The following is a 23,393-nucleotide window of genomic DNA, read 5'->3' as shown; positions in this document are numbered from 1 at the left end:
CAAAGATTGTACATTTTGGTCTATTAATTCTCGAAGGATTATAACAAAGTTTGACAAAACCCCCAAAGATTGTACATTTTTGTCTATTAATTCTCAAAGGATTGTAACAAAGTTCGACAAAACTCCCAAAGATTGTACATTTTTGTCTATTAATTCTCAAAGGATTGTAACAAAGTTTGACAAAACCCCCAAAGATTGTACATTTTTGTCTATTAATTCTCAAAGGATTGTAACAAAGTTCGACAAAACTCCCAAAGATTAAAAAAATTTGTCTATTAATTCTCGAAGGATTGTAACAAAGTTTGACAAAAAACCCAAAGATTGTACATTTTTGTCTATTAATTCTCGAAGGATTGTAACAAAGTTTGACAACAACCCAAAGATTGTACATTTTTGTCTATTAATTCTCGAAGGATTGTAACAAAGTTTGACAAAAAACCCAGAAAGCCCCCCCCCACCCCCCAAAACAAAAATCCAACAAAGAAACAAAGAGCGTACATATATCTCTCTTTATGTACATCATACTATGCAAACTAAGCAGAGTGTAATATAATCTAAGTTTAGGTAGTTACATGTATCATTCTAACCAGCCAACCATGACATTTGCAATAACATTGGTTTCTGACCCCTTTGAAATCCAGCATAGTGAAAAACACTTCACTCTTTCCTAGTAAAATCTCTAACTAGAACAATTTTGTTTTTAAATTCCAAAACAGTTATCAAACTCAATTTAAAAGTATAAACACAAAAATAAATGAAAGTGAAAAACAAATCCAGCAACACAATGAATTTAAATCATGAATGGCTTGTAACCATAAACACAGAATGTGATGTTCTTCTACACAAATATATGCAAACATTTTTATTACAGTATTTACAAATTATAACTAAAGAACCGCTTTACTAAAGCGATTTGACTGTATGGCTGTTCTAGAAATACCACAAACATGGGGTGGGGGTGGGGATGTGGGTAGGGGTGGGGCAGTGGCAGGGTGACAGGTAGAGATGGAACACTTACATTATTATTGCATGGCTGGCATTTTCGAAAATAACAAAGAAAAAAAGCCAAAAAACCCAAAAAAACCAAGAGGAAAGAGGAGCAATAATCCCAAATATTAAAACATTATTTCATTTAATGGGTGATAGTTGTGCATGGAGTGCAGAACTATTGTCTCCCACCCCATCACAACTTCTGGAACAGCCCTAAATTATTATTTACAATGTGACCTTGCTTATTAACAAAAAAGTATATCAGAACAATGGCTGCACCTCATTCATTATACATAGACAAATTTACAGTTAGCTTTACAAAATCTACAATAAATAACTGTAAATCATGTATTTAATGTGGTCTTAATTCTTGTGGCGTTTGTGGCATAACTTATTGTATATTCCATAAAATATATTCTTTTTAATAATACTTGCTAAACAAATATCTATTACATGACCACAACAAAGATTCTAAAAATATTTTTGACATATTTTTGTTTGTTACAAAGTCAAGAAACTATACCACAATAAATAATATTGATTCGTAACAAAATACATGATAAATTGTCAAATTATAAAAGTTATAACTTTATATTATACATGATACAGATGTTACAAGTAGACCGTGAGACCATGATTTCATGATCTTGCTAAAATTTTCAGTGATCTTTGCGTAATTGCTGGAATCCTAAGATTTAGGAATTTCATGAAATCCTTGAAGTATATCTGTGTCTACAGGGAATCAAACATTTAAACAAACTTACTGAAACAAAACTGAAAGCATCCAAATCAATATTTTATCTATCAAAATATCACTGGTGATCAAAGTAACATATATTCAATATACATTTACATGTAAGTCATGAAATAAATGTCAAAATAACACAAATGTCCACCAAACAAGTTACAACAGTTATTACCGGTAGGTAGTTACCAAACACTCTTGGAAGTAAAAGGACGCCACATGAACACATTAACGATAAACACCCTGATGTTACCAAGTAGTGTTAAACAGATTTACAGAAAGTTAATCCTATAAAATAAATTTTTAAAAAACAAGAGCAAAAAAAACACCAAAGAGACCCTGCAAAAAAAGAAGATAATAATAATGAAAAGGGAAAACAAAAGGACCGAGATTGGGTGAAATTCCCGAGAGTTTCTGTAATTTTGTAAATTCTGTTGTAAAAATCCAGAAAACTGCAGTGATTTCATGAAATCATTGGTTTCGCAATCTTTCTGTAACAATGGCACGAAATACAAAATGCTATGTACATATATACACTGGATGAAAGGCAAAATGTGTACATGTATTTATCTGTAACAAGTCGAACTTCAAACTTCACTGCTAAAATAGAAACACTAACGGTATGTTGACTCTCACAGAGATATTCAGAATAAATAAGTTATCACTATTCTCAAATTTATATCCCACTTGAAATAATTTTCAATTGTTACAAGCGACAAGTGAAAATAATTGCATGAGGAAAATAAATTTTACAATAACTGGTACCGAGTTTGTTACGTTTTGGAAATGAACTCTTCATATAACTACCTACACAAAATTAAGCAACTTAAGGCTTTTTTCATAAATCATCTTTTCAACTGTATATCGACTTATTTTAACAATATCAATAATATATCTTACACACAAAACTGGGCCAAATTAACCCAAAATATCAGTACTATTACTTGAACAAGACTGGACAACTATCTTACTGTAACTGCATGTACAAGATAGATCATGTCATTCATAAAATATCAGTACCATAACTTGAACAAGACTGGACAACTATCTTACTGCAACTGCATGTACAAGATAGATCATGTCATTCACAAAATATCAGTATTATAACTTGAACAAGACTGGACACCTATCTTACTGCAACTGCATGTACAAGATAGATCATGTCATTCACAAAATATCAGTATCATAACTTGAACAAGACTGGACAACTATCTTACTGCAACTGCATGTACAAGATAGATCATGTCATTCATAAAATGCTTAATGGGTTTATTTGGGTTTTTTAGGAAGGAGGGAGGATACATACGAAATACAAGTTAAAAAACCTAATTTGTATGGCAATCTAAAATATAATTTAATAAGAACAAAAATAAATATATATCTATGGAAGGTATTGCTATAAAAATCTATATGACCTATATAATATATTTTTCTCAAAACTACAATAACTTAAGTACCTCGAACTAAATGTCGAAGTTTTCCCAATAATAAAAAAGATAACCATGTCCCCAAAAATATAATTTAAATATTAAATATTTTTAACTGCAAGTTTCAACTTACAAAATAAATAAATGCAATAAAATCTACTGTACAATAAAGTATGGCATTTTAATACATATTTGACATCAGTGGTATGAGGGCAATATTATTAAATAATGACATAATGCTGCTTATATGCACAACAGATATACCTATATAGAATACTACACAAGTGGCCATTAGATTTAATTATTTTAAGAGTTGTTTTGAAAGGTAATCAACAAACAAAAAACGAGTTGGATACATTTTTAAACAGTTACATGCAGTGCCAAGATAAATGGTATTAACAACACAAGTGTAGTATATTTTTTGTTTACCAAGCTAACAACCAAACTAAAAAAAAATATATATATTTTCTAAGTTGTTTCCGATGATAATATTAATTATCAAAATTATTCTGTGCATTATTAGCCAAACTTAGTATCTGTCGTGTTACTTTCATTGGATGGTTTGGATTTGACTTGTAGGTCATCACCATTGGCCAGCCAATCAGATGTCTTTAAACTAATCTCCAACATGTTCTCTCAAACTGGTGTGTAAGAAATAAAATTATTAAATTTTAAAATAATTACCTGATTACACATTCAGATGTGAAAAAGCACCCAACCAATTAAACATGATCAACAATTTTAACCAATTTGATAGAAAAAGCAATACATATACATATATATATGGGCAACCTACCGATCTCTTACTTCTCATATGTAACACCATACATGATTAGTTTCCAAAAGGAAGGTGTATTATTTTAAAAACTATACTCTAGCTGGTTTTAAGGAGAGGGGATGGGAGGTTTGATTTTTAAACATATAAACACAAACAGAAGCAAAAACATTGTTGCAATGTGGAGGCGTTTTACTTGTACGTATTTACACAACATACAGGCAATTCAGAAAAAGCTGTTTTGATCATTCATATACAAGTACTAAAAAAATAGCTTTCTAAATTTGGCTTTTTCAATAATCACATGTAGAGGCAATTCATCATGTTACCATTTGTGCAATAACACAGCCAATCATATCTTTTCTTTTATGTTTTTGATTTGCACTTACTAATAATTATATAGACAATTTGTTTAGTTTTTTTCATACAGAAAGTATTCTACATTACAGAAGACATAAAATAGAACACGTTAGATCCCTTACTAAAAACAACTCTTGTGCAAACATCTTGTGAAGTCCAAGGAGCGAACTTAAAAGCCTGTTTATGTCTTACACATGTGTAACTACATACATTTACAATGCTTAAATACCTGCATTAAAGAAAAACGTGCTATGTAAATTCGGCCCTAGACATCTGCAAGAGTGCACCCACACACCCACACACACAAGCAAGCATGTATACAAACATACATGCACATGCACACAGACACATTTCAATGAGACGCTCAACGATGTTTGTAACATTTGTTACACCAGATTTGACCCCTCCCCCCACTGTGAACTCATCTAGAACAGCCCTTATTAACAGATCATTGTTTCTGCCATCATTCTGTACAACTATCAACCGGATAACCTTACACGCCGACATTCAGCATTACACTTTACTGGGTGTATTAACAGGTCACTGGTTTTAACGTAAGTTAGTACAACTATCAACCGGGTAACCTCACACACCAACATTCAGCATCACACTTTACTGGGTGTATTAACAGGTCACTGGTTTTAACATAAGTCTTTACAGCTATCAACTGCGTAACTTCACAAAGCAATATTCTGCATCAAACTAGCGGCTACATTTATATTTTTAAATGACACAAATAAAACAATTTGGCGACATCTAAACAAACAGTTTTGTTAAGTTACGGATCACTGTTTAATATATATGTTATGTTATTATTTAAATATGATGATATTACATTAGTAGTGTTGCCTTTGTTGAATATGACAGTTAGTGCCATGATGTACTATTAGTCTTTCCTTTAGTATATTGAACATCCCCGTGTCTTCAAATGCTAATTGTTTTATACAGGCAACAATGGTTTCTTAAAAACCACTCCAATTTGAAAAGTAAATATCTTGGCTGAAAGTTTATGTTTGCAATGATGGTTTTCTAATAAAGACTCACTTTATAAAGCAAGCATCTCGGCTGAATGTTTTATGTTTGCAATGATGTTTTCCCAAAGACAGCTCCAGTTTATAAAGCAAGTATCTTGCCTTAAATGTTTTATGTTTGTAATGATGTCTTCCTACTAACTCCTCCATTTCATGACCCAAGCACCTTGGCTGAATGTTTTATTTTGGCAATGATGTTTTCTAACCAACTACTGCACTGTATAATACGAGCGTTGTGTGATCAGGAGTAGATTGTGATGACTTCTCTTCCACTTCCTCTCACCATCAGAACTCGCTCCAGGCCTTCTGTGAGGACCTCGAGATATTCCATGTCTAAAAACACTGTTAAGGAAACATGGGTTTCAAAAGAAAACAAACAAACAAGGAACAAACTTATAAAACAACAAAATCAGTCCTCAAGATTCAAATCATCCTGCAACAGCAATTTAGAACGAATAATAATCGAGTAAATACCACATAATGATAAAAATGCTATCGCAGATCTTTTATGCAAGAGCTTTTTGCGATGCAGCATTGCTGATTGCTGTTTCAAATTTCGAGGCCTACAAAATGAAAGAAAGAAAGAAAGAAATATTTTATTTAACGATGCACCACTGGTGTAGGAAACAGGGGGGAAGGGCAAGGGGGCATGTCCCCCCTCCACACTTTTTGAAATATTTTGCTTTATAATGGTGTAAAAGTTTGTAAATATAAAAGTGTGCCCCCCCCCCCCCCACACACACACACTTTTTGGCACCTTCCTATGCTCGTGCACACTCAACACATTTTATTTATGGTTATATGGCATCAGACACCTACAAAATGAAATCATTCTTTGGCTTTGGAGTGGATAACTAAAACACTTTACGGCCAATTGTGTTTTTGCTTGGGAATTACCAAATGACTGTGCTTCCTAAATAAGACAGCCATGTACAAGTAACACTCTCCATGTTGTCCTAAATAAGACAGCCATGTACAAGTAACACTCTCCATGTTGTCCTATATATGACAGCCATGTACAAGTAACACTCTCCATGTTGTCTTAAATATGACAGCCATGTACAAGTAACACTCTCCATGTTGTCTTAAATATGACAGCCATGTACAAGTAACACTCTCCATGTTGTCTTAAATATGACAGCCATGTACAAGTAACACTCTCCATGTTGTCCTAAATAAGACAGCCATGTACAAGTAACACTCTCCATGTTGTCCTAAATAAGACAGCCATGTACAAGTAACACTCTCCATGTTGTCCTATATATGACAGCCATGTACAAGTAACACTCTCCATGTTGTCCTATATATGACAGCCATGTACAAGTAACACTCTCCACGTTGTCCTAAATAAGACAGCCATGTACAAGTAACACTCTCCATGTTGTCCTAAATATGACAGCCATGTACAAGTAACACTCTCCATGTTGTCCTATAATTCACAAAATATGTTCTGACAGAAATTATATTGTAATGCTTGCAAAAGAAAATAGTGGTGTGTAACCATCAAGGCCTCAGACATGGGCCCTGTTCCACAAAGCGATCTTAGCGCTAAGATCACCGTAAGTGCATATGTTAGCTGTGCAGTTACGGTGATCTTAGGTCTAAGATCGCTTCGTGGAACGGGGCCCTGAAAAGTACCATAGAAATGTTTAATTTTTTTTTTTTTTTTGTCTGAAAAAGTAAAAGCACAAGAACAAAAAGGATACAGTTTTCATCGCCTGCTGTGTGTTTTGGTGGAGCCGGCAGGTTGAGAATAACAAGCTGAGCATCATGGGATTTCTCCACGATGTGTTCGTTCAGCCGAACAGCGGTGTGCATTCTTCGCACATTCTTTGTATCACTGGAGAGAGAGAGAGAGAGAGAGAGAGAGAGAGAGAGAGAGAGAGAAAAAACCATTAACATTATGAATATAAAACCATTAGAATTATAAATATAAATTGTTGCAAGTGTTGCAACAACCTGAAAATCGATTTTAAAGTAACTAAAATCTAAAATTTACAAACCCCACTATCCCACACAGACACATATATAAACTAAAACTGATAAAACATGAAGAAACTTTTATTACCAATGGCAGGACTGGCAGTATTCGCTGCATTTTAAAAAGTTAGATGCACTTTGAACTTTAACACAACCAGATGTTATTTGGTGTAGTGCTACCTACATGTATAAGTGATCACAAACACAGCATGTGTAAACCATGTCGAGATGAGGAAGGCCGATAATTTTTGACATGCTTTCATAAGAGAACTGTTCAAGCATGCCTGTCCTGGACACAATGCCAGGGATCTTTTATTTGAACTTTCCCACAGACAGGACAGCACATTCCTATTGAATGTGACTAAGAGGATGTTCACTAGCATACCAACCATATTCTTTTGTTTTCGATACCTTTTCCCACCCCTCCACTCCTCCAAAAAACATACCTCAAAAACCCTCCACTCCTCCAAAAAACATACCTCAAAAACCCTCCACTCCTCCAAAAAACATACAACAAACATGAAGATTTAAAAAAACAACTTTATATCAACATTTCTGTTTGTTTCAAAACCTATGCTGTCATTATAATGCCATTTCACCTAGCCAAGGCTTTGTCTATTCATAAATGTCTATACATGTAGTTGTCTATACTAACTAAACAGCATAGTGTTGGGTATTCCCATCTTAGCATAACTGTCAACATTCCTATAACAATATTTTCATATTATTTTATATTTACATGCAACATTTTTTTTCAGTTACAACAATTCATACAATGATTTATACTTTGAACACAGCACACAAAAACAGCAATATCTGGTAACCACAATAATTTGAGTTTAAAAAAAAAAACCCAATCCCCCAAATCAATCTTAAATGCAAAAACATGCAGCGACATGGGTTTTGTGAATGTTCAATATTCCAATAACAAACACAACCATGCAGATAACAAGCATCCATTGCTCATGCAGGATCACACCCATGCATGACAGGAACACATGTAGTATAATTACTCTAGATGGTAGACAGCTGTCATCATCAAATGGTTCAATGGTGTATGAAATGTTATGACAGGAACACCTGTAGTATAATTACTCTAGATGGTAGACAGCTGTCATCATCAAATGGTTCATTGTTGTATGAAATGTTATGACAGGAACACGTGTAGTATAATTACTCTAGATGGTGAACAGCTGGCATCATCAAATGGTTCATTGGTGTATGAAATGTTATGACAGGAACACGTGTAGTATAATTACTCTAGATGGTGAACAGCTGGCATCGTCAAATGGTTCATTGGTGTATGAAATGTTATGACAGGAACACGTGTAGTATAATTACTCTAGATGGTGAACAGCTGGCATCATCAAATGGTTCATTGGTGTATGAAATGTTATGACAGGAACACCTGTAGTATAATTACTCTAGATGGTGAACAGCTGGCATCGTCAAATGGTTCATTGGTGTATGAAATGTTATGACAGGAACACGTGTAGTATAATTACTCTAGATGGTGAACAGCTGGCATCATCAAATGGTTCATTGGTGTATGAAATGTTATGACAGGAACACGTGTAGTATAATTACTCTAGATGGTAGACAGCTGTCATCATCAAATGGTTCATTGGTGTATGAAATGTTATGACAGGAACACGTGTAGTATAATTACTCTAGATGGTGAACAGCTGGCATCGTCAAATGGTTCATTGGTGTATGAAATGTTATGACAGGAACATGTGTAGTATAATTACTCTAGATGGTGAACAGCTGTCATCATCAAATGGTTCATTGTTGTATGAAATGTTATGACAGGAACACGTGTAGTATAATTACTCTAGATGGTGAACAGCTGGCATCATCAAATGGTTCATTGGTGTATGAAATGTTATGACAGGAACACCTGTAGTATAATTACTCTAGATGGTGAACAGCTGGCATCATCAAATGGTTCATTGGTGTATGAAATGTTATGACAGGAACACGTGTAGTATAATTACTCTAGATGGTAGACAGCTGTCATCATCAAATGGTTCATTGGTGTATGAAATGTTATGACAGGAACACGTGTAGTATAATTACTCTAGATGGTGAACAGCTGGCATCGTCAAATGGTTCATTGGTGTATGAAATGTTATGACAGGAACACGTGTAGTATAATTACTCTAGATGGTGAACAGCTGGCATCATCAAATGGTTCATTGTTGTATGAAATGTTATGACAGGAACATGTGTAGTATAATTACTCTAGATGGTGAACAGCTGGCATCATCAAATGGTTCATTGTTGTATGAAATGTTATGACAGGAACATGTGTAGTATAATTACTCTAGATGGTGAACAGCTAGCATCATCAAATGGTTCATTGGTGGATGAAATGTTATGACAGGAACATGTGTAGTATAATTACTCTAGATGGTGAACAGCTGGCATCATCAAATGGTTCATTGGTGTATGAAATGTTATGACAGGAACATGTGTAGTATAATTACTCTAGATGGTAGACAGCTGTCATCATCAAATGGTTCATTGGTGTATGAAATGTTATGACAGGAACACGTGTAGTATAATTACTCTAGATGGTGAACAGCTGGCATCATCAAATGGTTCATTGGTGTATGAAATGTTATGACAGGAACACGTGTAGTATAATTACTCTAGATGGTGAACAGCTGGCATCGTCAAATGGTTCATTGGTGTATGAAATGTTATGACAGGAACACGTGTAGTATAATTACTCTAGATGGTGAACAGCTGGCATCATCAAATGGTTCATTGTTGTATGAAATGTTATGACAGGAACACGTGTAGTATAATTACTCTAGATGGTGAACAGCTGGCATCATCAAATGGTTCATTGTTGTATGAAATGTTATGACAGGAACATGGAACATGTGTAGTATAATTACTCTAGATGGTGAACAGCTGGCATCATCAAATGGTTCATTGTTGTATGAAATGTTATGACAGGAACATGTGTAGTATAATTACTCTAGATGGTGAACAGCTGGCATCATCAAATGGTTCATTGGTGGATGAAATGTTATGACAGGAACATGTGTAGTATAATTACTCTAGATGGTGAACAGCTGGCATCATCAAATGGTTCATTGTTGTATGAAATGTTATGACAGGAACATGTGTAGTATAATTACTCTAGATGGTGAACAGCTGGCATCATCAAATGGTTCATTGGTGTATGAAATGTTATGACAGGAACATGCGTGTAGTATAATTACTCTAGATGGTGAACAGCTGGCATCATCAAATGGTTCATTGGTGTATGAAATTTTATGATGTAACATTTCATTTTAACCTATTTCCGTGCTTATATCCAATTAAGGTTCAAGTATGCTGTCCTGGGCACACACCTCCGCTATCTGGGCTATCTGTCCCGGACAGTAGGTTACATGTAGTTATCAGTGGTTAGTGAGAGAAGAAGAGGGTGTATTGGTCTTACACCTACTCAGTTAAAACTCGCTCTGGATGGGAGCCAGTTACCGGGCTGCAAACCCTGTACCTGCCAGCCTAATGTCCGATGGCTTGACCATGTCACCACAGAGGCCGGTATGATGTAACAAAACAAATGTTTGGTTTTGTTGTCTTTAAGAGAAATGTTTTTAAAAATAAAAGTACAAATCAACATGTCTCACCAATGTCATGTTTTTTCGTTGTTTAAAATATTTAAAAACAAAATTTTAATATAGAAAAATCTTCTAATAAAAATTAATATAAATTGATAGTCTAATTATCAATTATAAATTGAAGGTTTACGAATAATTGATGGTCCACTCTCTTGAACTAAAAAAATAAAAATACAATGAGATAGGGAACTTACATTTATATGTTTACATATAGACTGGAATATTTTGGCAATTTGGGGAGAGGGACCAGATGGGTGGTAGTTATTATATAATGGTAATCAAGAACTGGTCAGCATATAAACAACATACATGTCTTCAATTAAATTCATATTTTGTTTATCGTTCAACAAGGGACATCCTCGCCCTGTGAAATTCTGAGGGAGTGAGGTACGACTAGTTACAATGTATAAACCAATTTGCATAATACTATGTGACTGTCTATGGGAAAAAAAGCTCTCCAAAGTACAAAAAACAACAATTTTATTAACAAAATATATATTTCACACCTGCATGTATATCATCTTGTAAATGTACAGGATTTTGTTCTGCCTTTAATAAAAAAAAAAAAAAAAAAAAAAAAAAAAAAAAAAAAAAATCTTTTTCCTTTATCTTAGTAAAATTGGGATTACTAATTACAGTACTGATTAAGATTACAAACAAAAAGTTTTTATGTTTTTCAGATTATTTGTAACCCTTACATCTTCTGCAAGCAGAAAGAAAAGATATTGTTTTATATTATTTACTTCATTTTGAAAAATGGTTTAAAATAACATTATGCATGAATTGCTATTGGTAATTTCAGCCTGGTTTTCACCGTTGACAGTCACATATTTTCAAAATGCTCCAAACCACAGGAATTGTTTTGCTATTAAGGTGAACATGTTGGGTTAGTAAGCAGAGGCAAACATTCAGAAAATGACAGAAGGGTAAAAAGGCTTACAGCTGAGATATAATAGATCTGAAAATAAAATGACAATCCATACTGGAGTGGCAGAATGTGCAACTAATGCCAAAATACATGTATGTGAATGGCAAAATGATGGTGAATATACAACACATAGAACACGTACGTACACCTGTCACAGTGAACAACACGTACGTACACCTGTCACAGTGAACAACACGTACGTACACCTGTCACAGTGAACAACACATACGTACACCTGTCACAGTGAACAACACGTACGTACACCTGTCACAGTGAACAGGTACGCACACCTGTCACAGTGAACAACACGTACGTACGTACGTACACCTGTCACAGTGAACAATAGGTACGTACACCTGTCACAGTGAACAGCACGTACGTACACTTGTCACAGTGAACAACAGGTACGTACACCTGTCACAGTGAACAACACATACGTACACCTGTCACAGTGAACAACACGTACGTACACCTGTCACAGTGAACAACACGTACGTACACCTGTCACAGTGAACAACACGTACGTACACCTGTCACAGTGAACAACAGGTACGCACACCTGTCACAGTGAACAACACGTACGTACACCTGTCACAGTGAACAACACGTACGTAAACCTGTCACAGTGAACAACAGGTACGTACACCTGTCACAGTGAACAACACGTACGTACACATGTCACAGTGAACAACACGTATGTACACCTGTCACAGTGAACAACAGGTACGTACACCTGTCACAGTGAACAACACGTATGTACACCTGTCACAGTGAACAACAGGTACGCACACCTGTCACAGTGAACAACACGTACGTACACCTGTCACAGTGAACAACACGTACATACGTACGTACACCTGTCACAGTGAACAATAGGTACGTACACCTGTCACAGTGAACAACACATACGTACACCTGTCACAGTGAATAACACGTACGTACACCTGTCACAGTGAACAACACGTACGTACACCTGTCACAGTGAACAACACGTACGTACACCTGTCACAGTGAACAACACGTACGTACACCTGTCACAGTGAACAACAGGTATGCACACCTGTCACAGTGAACAACAGGTACGCACACCTGTCACAGTGAACAACACGTACGTACGTACGTACACCTGTCACAGTGAACAATAGGTACGTACACCTGTCACAGTGAACAACACATACGTACACCTGTCACAGTGAATAACACGTACGTACACCTGTCACAGTGAACAACACGTACGTACACCTGTCACAGTGAACAACACGTACGTACACCTGTCACAGTGAACAACACGTACGTACACCTGTCACAGTGAACAACAGGTAAGGCAAGGACACCTCAGCACACTATAAACCACAGTTACCTGTATTTTATACCCAAAATACTGTAATATGCTTAATTTGACTCATGGCTGATAGAAAAGAGATAAATTTTGTTTTGTTTAACAACACCACTAGAGCACATTGATTATTACTCATCGGCTATTGGATGTCAAACATTTGGTTATTTTGACATATAGTCTTAGAGATGAAAGCCGATACATTTTTCCATGAGTAGCAAGGGATCTTTTATATGCACCATCCCACAGACAGGATAGTACATATCACGGCCTTTGATATACCAGTTGTGGTGCACTGGCTGGAACGAAAAATAGCACAATGGGCCCATCGATGGGGATTGATCCCAAACCAAGTGCGCATCAAGACAGCACTTTACCTGTGGGCTACGTCCTGCACCGTAACAGAAAGGAAACTCACCGCACTAGACAGCCTACTCCTACCGAAAAACAGCTAGGGATCTTTTAGGTCTCCCCCCCACCATCTTCATAAGTCAAGGCTAATATTCGTTTCTCGTATTCAGCCTTGATACATGTCGTCAAGAAATCGTGTCACAAAATGCTTAAATTTCATTGGATGCGATGAGATCTGATTGCAACGAATCGGAACGCTCCTTATAGATTCCCTTGTTATGTAAACTCCATGTTGGCGGGTGAACACTGATATTGCTTTCAAGATTGTCACATGTTACCGATGCTGTGATTGGTCAGCGATGTCATCGTGTAAGGGACATAATTGGTGTTACAAATTTTCTTCCAATAGAGGGCGCTAGTAGTGGATATCAGTAATCTTGACTACATGTATCAAGGCTGAATACGAGGAACGAATATTAGCCTTGATTTATGAAGATGCCCCCCACACACCTGAGACAGGTGAGCAGTTGTGGGGCACTATTTGGGATGGGGAAAATTCCAGACAAGTGAAAGATTAACATTGGAGTTTTAAATGGATTACTTGACACCACCACCATCAACAGAATATCTCACTTTTTTACTTCATCAAAGTGAGACAAAGAGAAGAGAATGATGAAGTAACCTAATATAAGTAAATAATTTAATATTCATTGTAGGCACACATTTAAGGTGGAAGAAAATAACAGAAACAGTTCACAATGGAAAATACAAGGTACATGTAACATGTAACTTACCGGTAATATAATAAAATATTTAACAGTTTGTTTTGTTTAACGACACCACTAGAACACATGAATGAAATAACGTCAAAGAGTTTGTTTTGTTTAACGACACCACTAGAACACATGAATGAAATAACGTCAGAGTTTGTTTTGTTTAACAACACCACTAGAACACATGAATGAAATAACGTCAAAGACAGATGAATGGATGAACAGACAAGACATGACAATCCAGTATGTAATTAAACTCACTATAAAAGAAGCTATGAATTATAATTACAAAGTAATGAATGTCTCAGGTAAAAAACAAATAGCAGGCTACTACAAAAGGATTAAACTGCCTGCGAAATCGGAACAAGGAACCTCATATATCAACAGAACCAATGCACTATTAAAAACGGAATGTCAGCCATGACAATTACTATATTAAATTTACTTAGGAGGATGTAGCCCAGTGGTAAAGCACTCGCTCAATGAGCAGTCGGTCTGGGATCGTTCTAGTTCCAGCCAGTGCACCACGACTGGTATATCAAAGGCCGTGGTATGTACTACCCTGTCTGTGAGATGGTGCATATAAAAGATCCCTTGCTGCTAATCGAAAAGAGTAGCCCATAAGTGGTAACAGCAGGTTTCCTCTCAATATCTGTGTGGTCCTTAACCATAAGTCTGACGCCATATAACCATAAATGAAATGTGTTGAGTGCGTCGTTAAATAAAACATTTCTTTCTTTAATCAGGTTGTATGTTTATAAAAGACACAGATCTACTTACGGCTTCAAGTCGAGGAGCTGCTTGGTGACTCTCTTGCCGTCCTGCGGTGAGAAAGTGAACTGAGATTTGTCGACGCTGACATCGGTCAAGCTCTCGCTCGGGACGAACCCTTCCTCATGGACAGCCTCCAGGACAGCGTCCACCTCTTCATGGACTGTGTCCAGCTTCACGCTGCGTGTCGGCGATGTCTGGTGGGCCCGGTCAATTATCTGCTGCGGCTGAAAATACACAGTTATAACAGTAACAAGCATTCCGAGAGTACTGTTAAAGCTGAAAATACACGGTTATAACAGTAACAAGCATTCCGAGAGTACTGTTAAAGCTGAAAATAGCATTCTGAGAGTACTGTTAAAGCTGAAAATACACGGTTATAACAGTAACAAGCATTCTGAGAGTACTGTTAAAGCTGAAAATACACAGTTATAACAGTAACAAGCATTCTGAGAGTACTGCTGCTGCTGAAAATACACGGTTATAACAGTAACAAGCATTCTGAGAGTACTGCTGCTGCGGAAAATACACGGTTATAACAGTAACAAGCATTCTGACAGTACTGCTACTGCGGAAAATACACGGTTATAACAGTAACAAGCATTCTGAGAGTACTGCTGCGCCTGAAAATACACGGTTATAACAGTAACAAGCATTCTGAGTACTGCTGTGGCTGAAAATACACGGTTATAACAGTAACAAGCATTCTGACAGTACTGTTAAAGCTGAAAATACACGGTTATAACAGTAACAAGCATTCTGAGAGTACTGTTAAAGCTGAAAATACACGGTTATAACAGTAACAAGCATTCTGAGAGTACTGCTGTGGCTGAAAATACACGGTTATAACAGTAACAAGCATTCTGACAGTACTGTTAAAGCTGAAAATACACGGTTATAACAGTAACAAGCATTCTGAGAGTACTGCTGCTGCTGAAAATACACGGTTATAACAGTAACAAGCATTCTGAGAGTACTGCTGCGCCTGAAAATACACGGTTATAACAGTAACAAGCATTCTGAGAGTACTGCTGTGGCTGAAAATACACGGTTATAACAGTAACAAGCATTCTGACAGTACTGTTAAAGCTGAAAATACACGGTTATAACAGTAACAAGCATTCTGAGAGTACTGCTGCGCCTGAAAATACACGGTTATAACAGTAACAAGCATTCTGAGAGTACTGCTGCTGCTGAAAATACACGGTTATAACAGTAACAAGCATTCTGAGAGTACTGCTGCTGCGAAAATACACGGTTATAACAGTAACAAGCATTCTGAGAGTACTGCTGCGCCTGAAAATACACGGTTATAACAGTAACAAGCATTCTGAGAGTACTGCTGCTGCTGAAAATACACGGTTATAACAGTAACAAGCATTCTGAGAGTACTGTTAAAGCTGAAAATACACGGTTATAACAGTAACAAGCATTCTGAGAGTACTGCTGCTGCTGAAAATACACGGTTATAACAGTAACAAGCATTCTGAGAGTACTGCTGCTGCTGAAAATAACAGTAACAAGCATTCTGACAGTACTGCTATATACAGTATAACAGTAACAAGCATTCTGAGAGTACTGCTGCAGCTGAAAATACACGGTTATAACAGTAACAAGCATTCTGAGAGTACTGCTGCTGCTGAAAATACACGGTTATAACAGTAACAAGCATTCTGAGAGTACTGCTGCTGCTGAAAATACACGGTTATAACAGTAACAAGCATTCTGAGAGTACTGTTAAAGCTGAAAATACACGGTTATAACAGTAACAAGCAGGTCCTTGTGTCTACAGTTCTCACAGAGAGATATACAAGAACTGTTTATTCTACAGTGGCCTAGGTACTTGTGTCTCTACAGTTCTCACAGATAGATATATAAGAAATCTTTTGTTCTTGACAAGAACAAGGGAGATAACCCATTAACGGTCTTACTTCGATCCTCTTGCAGCGAATGTCTCTCAGCATCTGCGTTCTCTGTTCCATCATCAGTGTTCTCTCGTACGTATATGCAGAAATGTCACTTGTACTCTGGAAAAGAAAGGAATGTTTGTTTAACAACACCTCAGTACATTTTTAAACTACAGCTATTTAGTGACTAACATATGGTTATTGGAACTCTTACCCAAACAACTGAATCTACTCCTATCAATTAAGCAGCAAAGGATCTTTTATATGCCATTTTCCCTAGACAGGCCATGGTCTTTGATGTACCAACGAAGGTAAAACAAAAACAAATGTGTTCTCTTAATTTTGTTCTGGTCTCAAGGATGACCTTTTCACACCACAGAGTGTGAACAAATTAAAACCTAGATACCACAAACCTGTAACCGAGCACATTTTCACGTCAGGCCAAACAAGTGTTTATTTTGAATGTGGTGTCATGTATTCATACTTTATAAATAAATACAGAGGTTACGGACTGCAGAGAAAGAGAGAGAGGAAACATGCTGCTGTCACTCCATGGGCTACTCTTTTAAATTAGTAGCAAGGGATCTTTTATTTCTAGTACAATCAACTGGTAGAAAGGTGCCAGAATGCCATGCTAGAAAAAACATGTAGCAGAAGTCCATAGAGGGTAATGATGCTGTTTTATTTGTTAATTTCGCTTGTCGTTTAGGAGGTAGACAACCATTGCTACCTGTTGATTATGTCATTCTGTAAGCATGGTAGTATGTGACGTCAGGCAATATGGAACACTGCATACATTCCTTATAGTGACCTAACATATATCAGATGAGGAGTGATGCCAGTGTACAAAAATATAATGCAGTGAATTTTATAATAATTTATTATACTAAAATTGTAAGTCTTAGATCAATTAAAGTAGAAAATATTTCTGGCACTCATCCTTTTGTAGATGATTTTTCTGACATTCGTCTCAAGAAATCAATCCTTCAAGCTCGCTAAAGCTTGCTCCAAGGATTGATTTTCTTAAGACTCATGTTTGAAAAACCATCTACAAAAGTACTTATGCCAGAAACTATTAATCCATCATCTGACATAGAGGATAGTACACAGAAAAGCCTTTGTTAAACCAATTGTGATGCACTGGCTGGAATGAGAAATATGGACCCACTGACTGCAAATGATGTTAGACCAACAGTGCCTCAGGTAAGTGCTTTACCACTGGGCTACATACCACCCTCAATGAACAATAACAGAGTATTAACAACTGACCATTTCGACGACTTCAACATCGGCATCTATTCTCAATTGGTACAAATACGTTTTTAGATCTTTCTTCATCTCAATAGAGTTATCCTCCAATTCTGGTACGGGTTAAGACAAATACTTATTTAAAAAATTCTATACTTTACTGCAGCACATACCATGGTCTTTGATATACCAGTCATAGGGCACTGGTTGGGACAGGCAAAAGCAAACAATTAGAGAATGAGGATTCAATCCCAAGACCCAAGCAGCTGGAGTATACACAATACCGACTGAGCCCCTAGTGTCGGCACAAAGTGCTCTTACTAGAAGTAGAGTATGGACTCTCACACAAAGAAACGAAGGATATGGAATTCTACATACTATACCACATGGAATAATTGTGTCAAGAAAACCCTGGCGTACATTGCCAACTGTGAGTCACTTCTATGTATACAAACTCTCCCACTGTTTAGACACGATACCCGAGAAAAGTACATTACCGAATGTGAGTCACTTCTATGTATACAAACGCTCCCACAGTTCAGACATGATACCCGAGAAAAGTACACTACCAAATGTGAGTCATTTCTATGTATACAAACTCTCCCGCAGTTTAGACACGATAGCCAAGAAAAGTACACTACCGAATGTGAGTCACTTCTATGTATACAAACGCTCCCACAGTTCAGACATGATCCCCGAGAAAAGTACACTACCAAATGTGAGTCATTTCTATGTATACAAACTCTCCCGCAGTTTAGACACGATACCCGAGAAAAGTACACTACCGAATGTGAGTCGCTTCTATGTATACAAACTCTCCCACAGTTTAGACATGATACCCGAGAAAAGTTTGTTTTATTTATTTAACGACGCCGCTAGAGCACATTGATTTTTTATCTCATCATCGGCTATTGGACGTCAAACATATGGTCATTCTGACACTGTTTTTAGAGGAAACCCGCTGTCGCCACATAGGCTACTCTTTTTACGACAGGCAGCAAGGGATCTTTTATTTGCGCTTCCCACAGGCAGGATAGCACAAACCATGGCCTTTGTTGAACCAGTTATGGATCACTGGTCGGTGCAAGTGGTTTACACCTACCCATTGAGCCTTGCGGCCCGAGAAAAGTACACTACCAAATGTGAGTCGCTTCTATGTATACAAACTCTCCCGCAGTTTAGACATGATACCCGAGAAAAGTACATTACCGAATGTGAGTCGCTTCTATGTATACAAACTCTCCCGCAGTTTCCATATCCGAGAAAAGTACATTACCGAATGTGAGTCGCTCGTATGTATACAAACTCTCCCACAGTTTAGACATGGTACCCGAGAAAAGTACATTACCGAATGTGAGTCGCTCGTATGTATACAAACTCTCCCGCAGTTTAGACATGATACCCGAGAAAAGTACATTACCGAATGTGAGTCGCTTCTATGTATACAAACTCTCTCGCATTTTAGACACGATACCCTAGAAAAGTACATTACCGAATGTGAGTCGCTTCTATGTATACAAACTCTCCCACAGTTTAGACATGATACCCGAGAAAAGTACACTACCAAATGTGAGTCGCTTCTATGTATACAAACTCTCCCGCAGTTTAGACATGATACCCGAGAAAAGTACATTACCGAATGTGAGTCGCTTCTATGTATACAAACTCTCCCGCAGTTTCCATATCCGAGAAAAGTACATTACCGAATGTGAGTCGCTTCTATGTATACAAACTCTCCCACAGTTTAGACATGGTACCCGAGAAAAATACATTACTGAATGTGAGTCACTCAAGAGTATATGAATTCTACAGCAGTAAAAACATGCAACAGAAACATAAATAAATCTAATCTAATGTTGATGTTACGCAGTAGTTTCAAAAGGATACGGGCCACAGTAAATATCCTGAGCTTGCAGTGTTTCCACGATTTGTCTTGTCGTAACAGGAACGGAAGTAACATCAGCAAACCTCCGTCATGTGTCAAGAGTTAAGAAAAAATACACACTAAAATTCAATTACCTGAAAAGTAGGTATATTATTGTAAATATAGAAAAATTAGCTACATGTATATTAATAATACCTTAGACATTATTAATTAATCAACATTATAATATAGTCAGATGTATTTGACTAAATAGCATACTATACATATAATACATAGAATCTTTATGAATATTGATTAATTAAATTGAAATTTACTATGTAGCAATTTGAAATATTTAATTAATTCAAGTGAAATTCACTACACGTATATTCAATCTTTATTATTTTAGCACTGTGAAATATTGATTAATTACAGTGAAATTTACTTATGTTACTTTATTGTCAATATATTTCATGACTTATTGAAATATACTATTAAAATGATAAAATCATGAGTCAATATTAACATTAAAAGCAGTTTTATGAACACCGAATGAAAAAGCCTTCAACAATTGGCTTCATTTAGTCACTTCATGTTATCTACAAGTGCAAGTGGACTGCAAGATAAAAGTGGCAAAAATGGATTCTCAAACTGGCACAAAACTACGACCTTCAAAGTATGATATTATGGACAAACAAAGGATATGTACAATCCACCAGACATCAATGGTTCCTCTCAGTTTCTCGTTGTGTTCGGGAAACTGGTCGATGCCCTTGACAACCAACAGAGCCAGCTGTCCCGCCTCCGTGTTACGAACACTGTCTGGTTGAAGGAAACACAAAGCAAAACAAACGATGTAGGAAATGGCAAGTTTTAAATGTGGACTATCCCGAGTTTTCAGGCCTAGCAAAAATTTCATTTGTCTCCCCTCCAAAATAAACACACATCTTGATTTTTCCTGGGTTTTTTTACACAACATCCACACTGGATGTTAAAGGGACTATCATGAGTTTTCAGCCCAAGCAAGACTTCCGTTTGTCCCCCCACCACCACCAAAATAAACACACATCTTGCTTTTTCCTGTTTTTCTTTACATAACATCCACACTGGATTCCACACTGGATGTTAAAGGGACTATCATGAGTTTTCAACCCAAGCAAGACTTCCGTTTGTCCCCCCCACCACCACCAAAATAAACACACATCCTGCTTTTTCCTGTTTTTCTTTACATAACATCCACACTGGATTCCACACTGGATGTTAAAGGGACTATCATGAGTTTTCAGCCCAAGCAAGACTTCCGTTTGTCCCCCCACCACCACCAAAATAAACACACATCCTGCTTTTTCCTGTTTTTCTTTACATAACATCCACACTGGATTCCACACTGGATGTTAAAGGGACTATCATGAGTTTTCAGCCCAAGCAAGACTTCCGTTTGTCCCCCAACCACCACCAAAATAAACACACATCTTGCTTTTTCCTGTTTTTCTTTACATAACATCCACACTGGATTCCACACTGGATGTTAAAGGGACTATCATGAGTTTTCAGCCCAAGCAAGACTTCCGTTTGTCCCCCCACCACCACCAAAATAAACACACATCTTGCTTTTTCCTGTTTTTCTTTACATAACATCCACACTGGATTCCACACTGGATGTTAAAGGGACTATCATAAGTTTTCAACCCAAGCAAGACTTCCGTTTGTCCCCCCACCACCACCAAAATAAACACACATCTTGCTTTTTCCTGTTTTTCTTTACATAACATCCACACTGGATTCCACACTGGATGTTAAAGGGACTATCATGAGTTTTCAACCCAAGCAAGACTTCCGTTTGTCCCCCCACCACCACCAAAATAAACACACATCCTGCTTTTTTTTAAAGAAAATTTATCTTACCATAACATGTTTTAAATATAAAGCATTAAGCTAGGCTCAGACTGTCAACTGTCACAATGAAGCTGACCAACTTGACGGTTGTATTGTAATTTCCCTAATTTCAGACTTATGCTGGGTGCGCTCAGATTAACAACTAATGGGTTATACAATAAGAATCGAGTTGGACACACCATAATACTTTGTACTATTTCCAATATTGAACTTTTTTAAAATCTAAAATATTTTTTTCATGTACAAATGTCTTATTTCTTCCAACGGTCAAAACAAAATTTTGCTGTACTCCATCTAGTGTAATTTATCACAATTAAATACTAATTATAAGATGTAAGGAAAATGTCTGTCAGCTATGAACCAGCTATGTGTTAAATACTGTGGTGGGTAAATTACCAATGAACACTTTATAACTCCGTAGATCAGCTTCATGCCTCCAACCGTATGGCCAACCTATTACAACCGTATTGTGCTTTAAACCACCCAATCCTGCATTCTGAATCCTGCAAAACATTAAAACAAATATTAATAACATAACATATAAAAAATATTTATAACATAATATATAAAAGCATAATCACTAAATGCATTTGAAAATGCCATGTTGAAAAGTACAAAAAAACATTTTATTCCTATTTTTTAAAATAAATTTTATAAAATACTATCTTCATCACATTATAAAAAAAAATCACCAAAAAACATTTTAATCCAATTTTTACTATTGTTATGAATGTCTATTTAAAAAATTAAGAGAAGAAAGTTAATAAATATTCTAAAATTACCACTAAAAGAAGAAACTAAGATGGACTATGCTAATTTTGTTTTAAAAAATTACTAAAAATAAGCACTGGTTTTTAAGAATAAATTTAGAATATAATTTAGTGTTAAAAATCTTACAAGTGACAAATTCCTTCTGTTACCGAGTCCGACACACAAACATCCGAGAAGCCCTTCACACCATACTCCTTTATCAAATTACTCAGCGACTACAAATAAAACAATTCACATTTTACTCCTTTATCAGATTACTCAGAGACTACAAATAAAACAATTCACATTTTACTCCTTTATCAGATTACTCAGCGACTACAAATAAAACAATTCACATTTTACTCCTTTATCAGATTACTCAGCGACTACAAATAAAACAATTCACATTTTACTCCTTTATCAGATTACTCAGAGACTACAAATAAAACAATTCACATTTTACTCCTTTATCAGATTACTCAGCGACTACAAATAAAACAATTCACATTTTACTCCTTTATCAGATTACTCAGCGACTACAAATAAAACAATTCACATTTTACTCCTTTATCAGATTACTCAGCGACTACAAATAAAACAATTCACATTTTACTCCTTTG

General features: G+C 36.3%; 1 protein-coding gene across 2 annotated transcripts in view; it reads right to left on the bottom strand.

Annotated features, from left to right (window-relative positions):
• Positions 1-4,260: 4,260 nt before the first annotated feature.
• Positions 4,261-23,393, bottom strand: part of LOC121388965 (solute carrier family 12 member 4-like) — a 140,747-nt gene continuing 121,614 nt past the window's right edge. For both annotated transcript variants that reach the window (XM_041520521.1, XM_041520518.1), the window contains 9 exons: positions 22,921-23,009; positions 22,420-22,526; positions 20,833-20,949; positions 20,151-20,240; positions 18,285-18,376; positions 17,040-17,135; positions 15,118-15,335; positions 7,035-7,168; positions 4,261-5,661 (listed from right to left, as the gene is read on the bottom strand). In XM_041520521.1, coding sequence (XP_041376455.1) covers positions 5,570-5,661; positions 7,035-7,168; positions 15,118-15,335; positions 17,040-17,135; positions 18,285-18,376; positions 20,151-20,240; positions 20,833-20,949; positions 22,420-22,526; positions 22,921-23,009 — 1,035 coding nt within the window. In that variant the 3' untranslated portion in view covers positions 4,261-5,569. The remainder of the gene's footprint in view (positions 5,662-7,034; positions 7,169-15,117; positions 15,336-17,039; positions 17,136-18,284; positions 18,377-20,150; positions 20,241-20,832; positions 20,950-22,419; positions 22,527-22,920; positions 23,010-23,393) is intronic.

This window comes from Gigantopelta aegis, chromosome 14, assembly GCF_016097555.1.
Source record: "Gigantopelta aegis isolate Gae_Host chromosome 14, Gae_host_genome, whole genome shotgun sequence".
Taxonomy (NCBI): domain Eukaryota; kingdom Metazoa; phylum Mollusca; class Gastropoda; order Neomphalida; family Peltospiridae; genus Gigantopelta; species Gigantopelta aegis.
The sequence above is the reverse complement of the archived record's forward strand: the minus strand, read 5'-3'. Positions and strand labels throughout refer to the sequence as shown.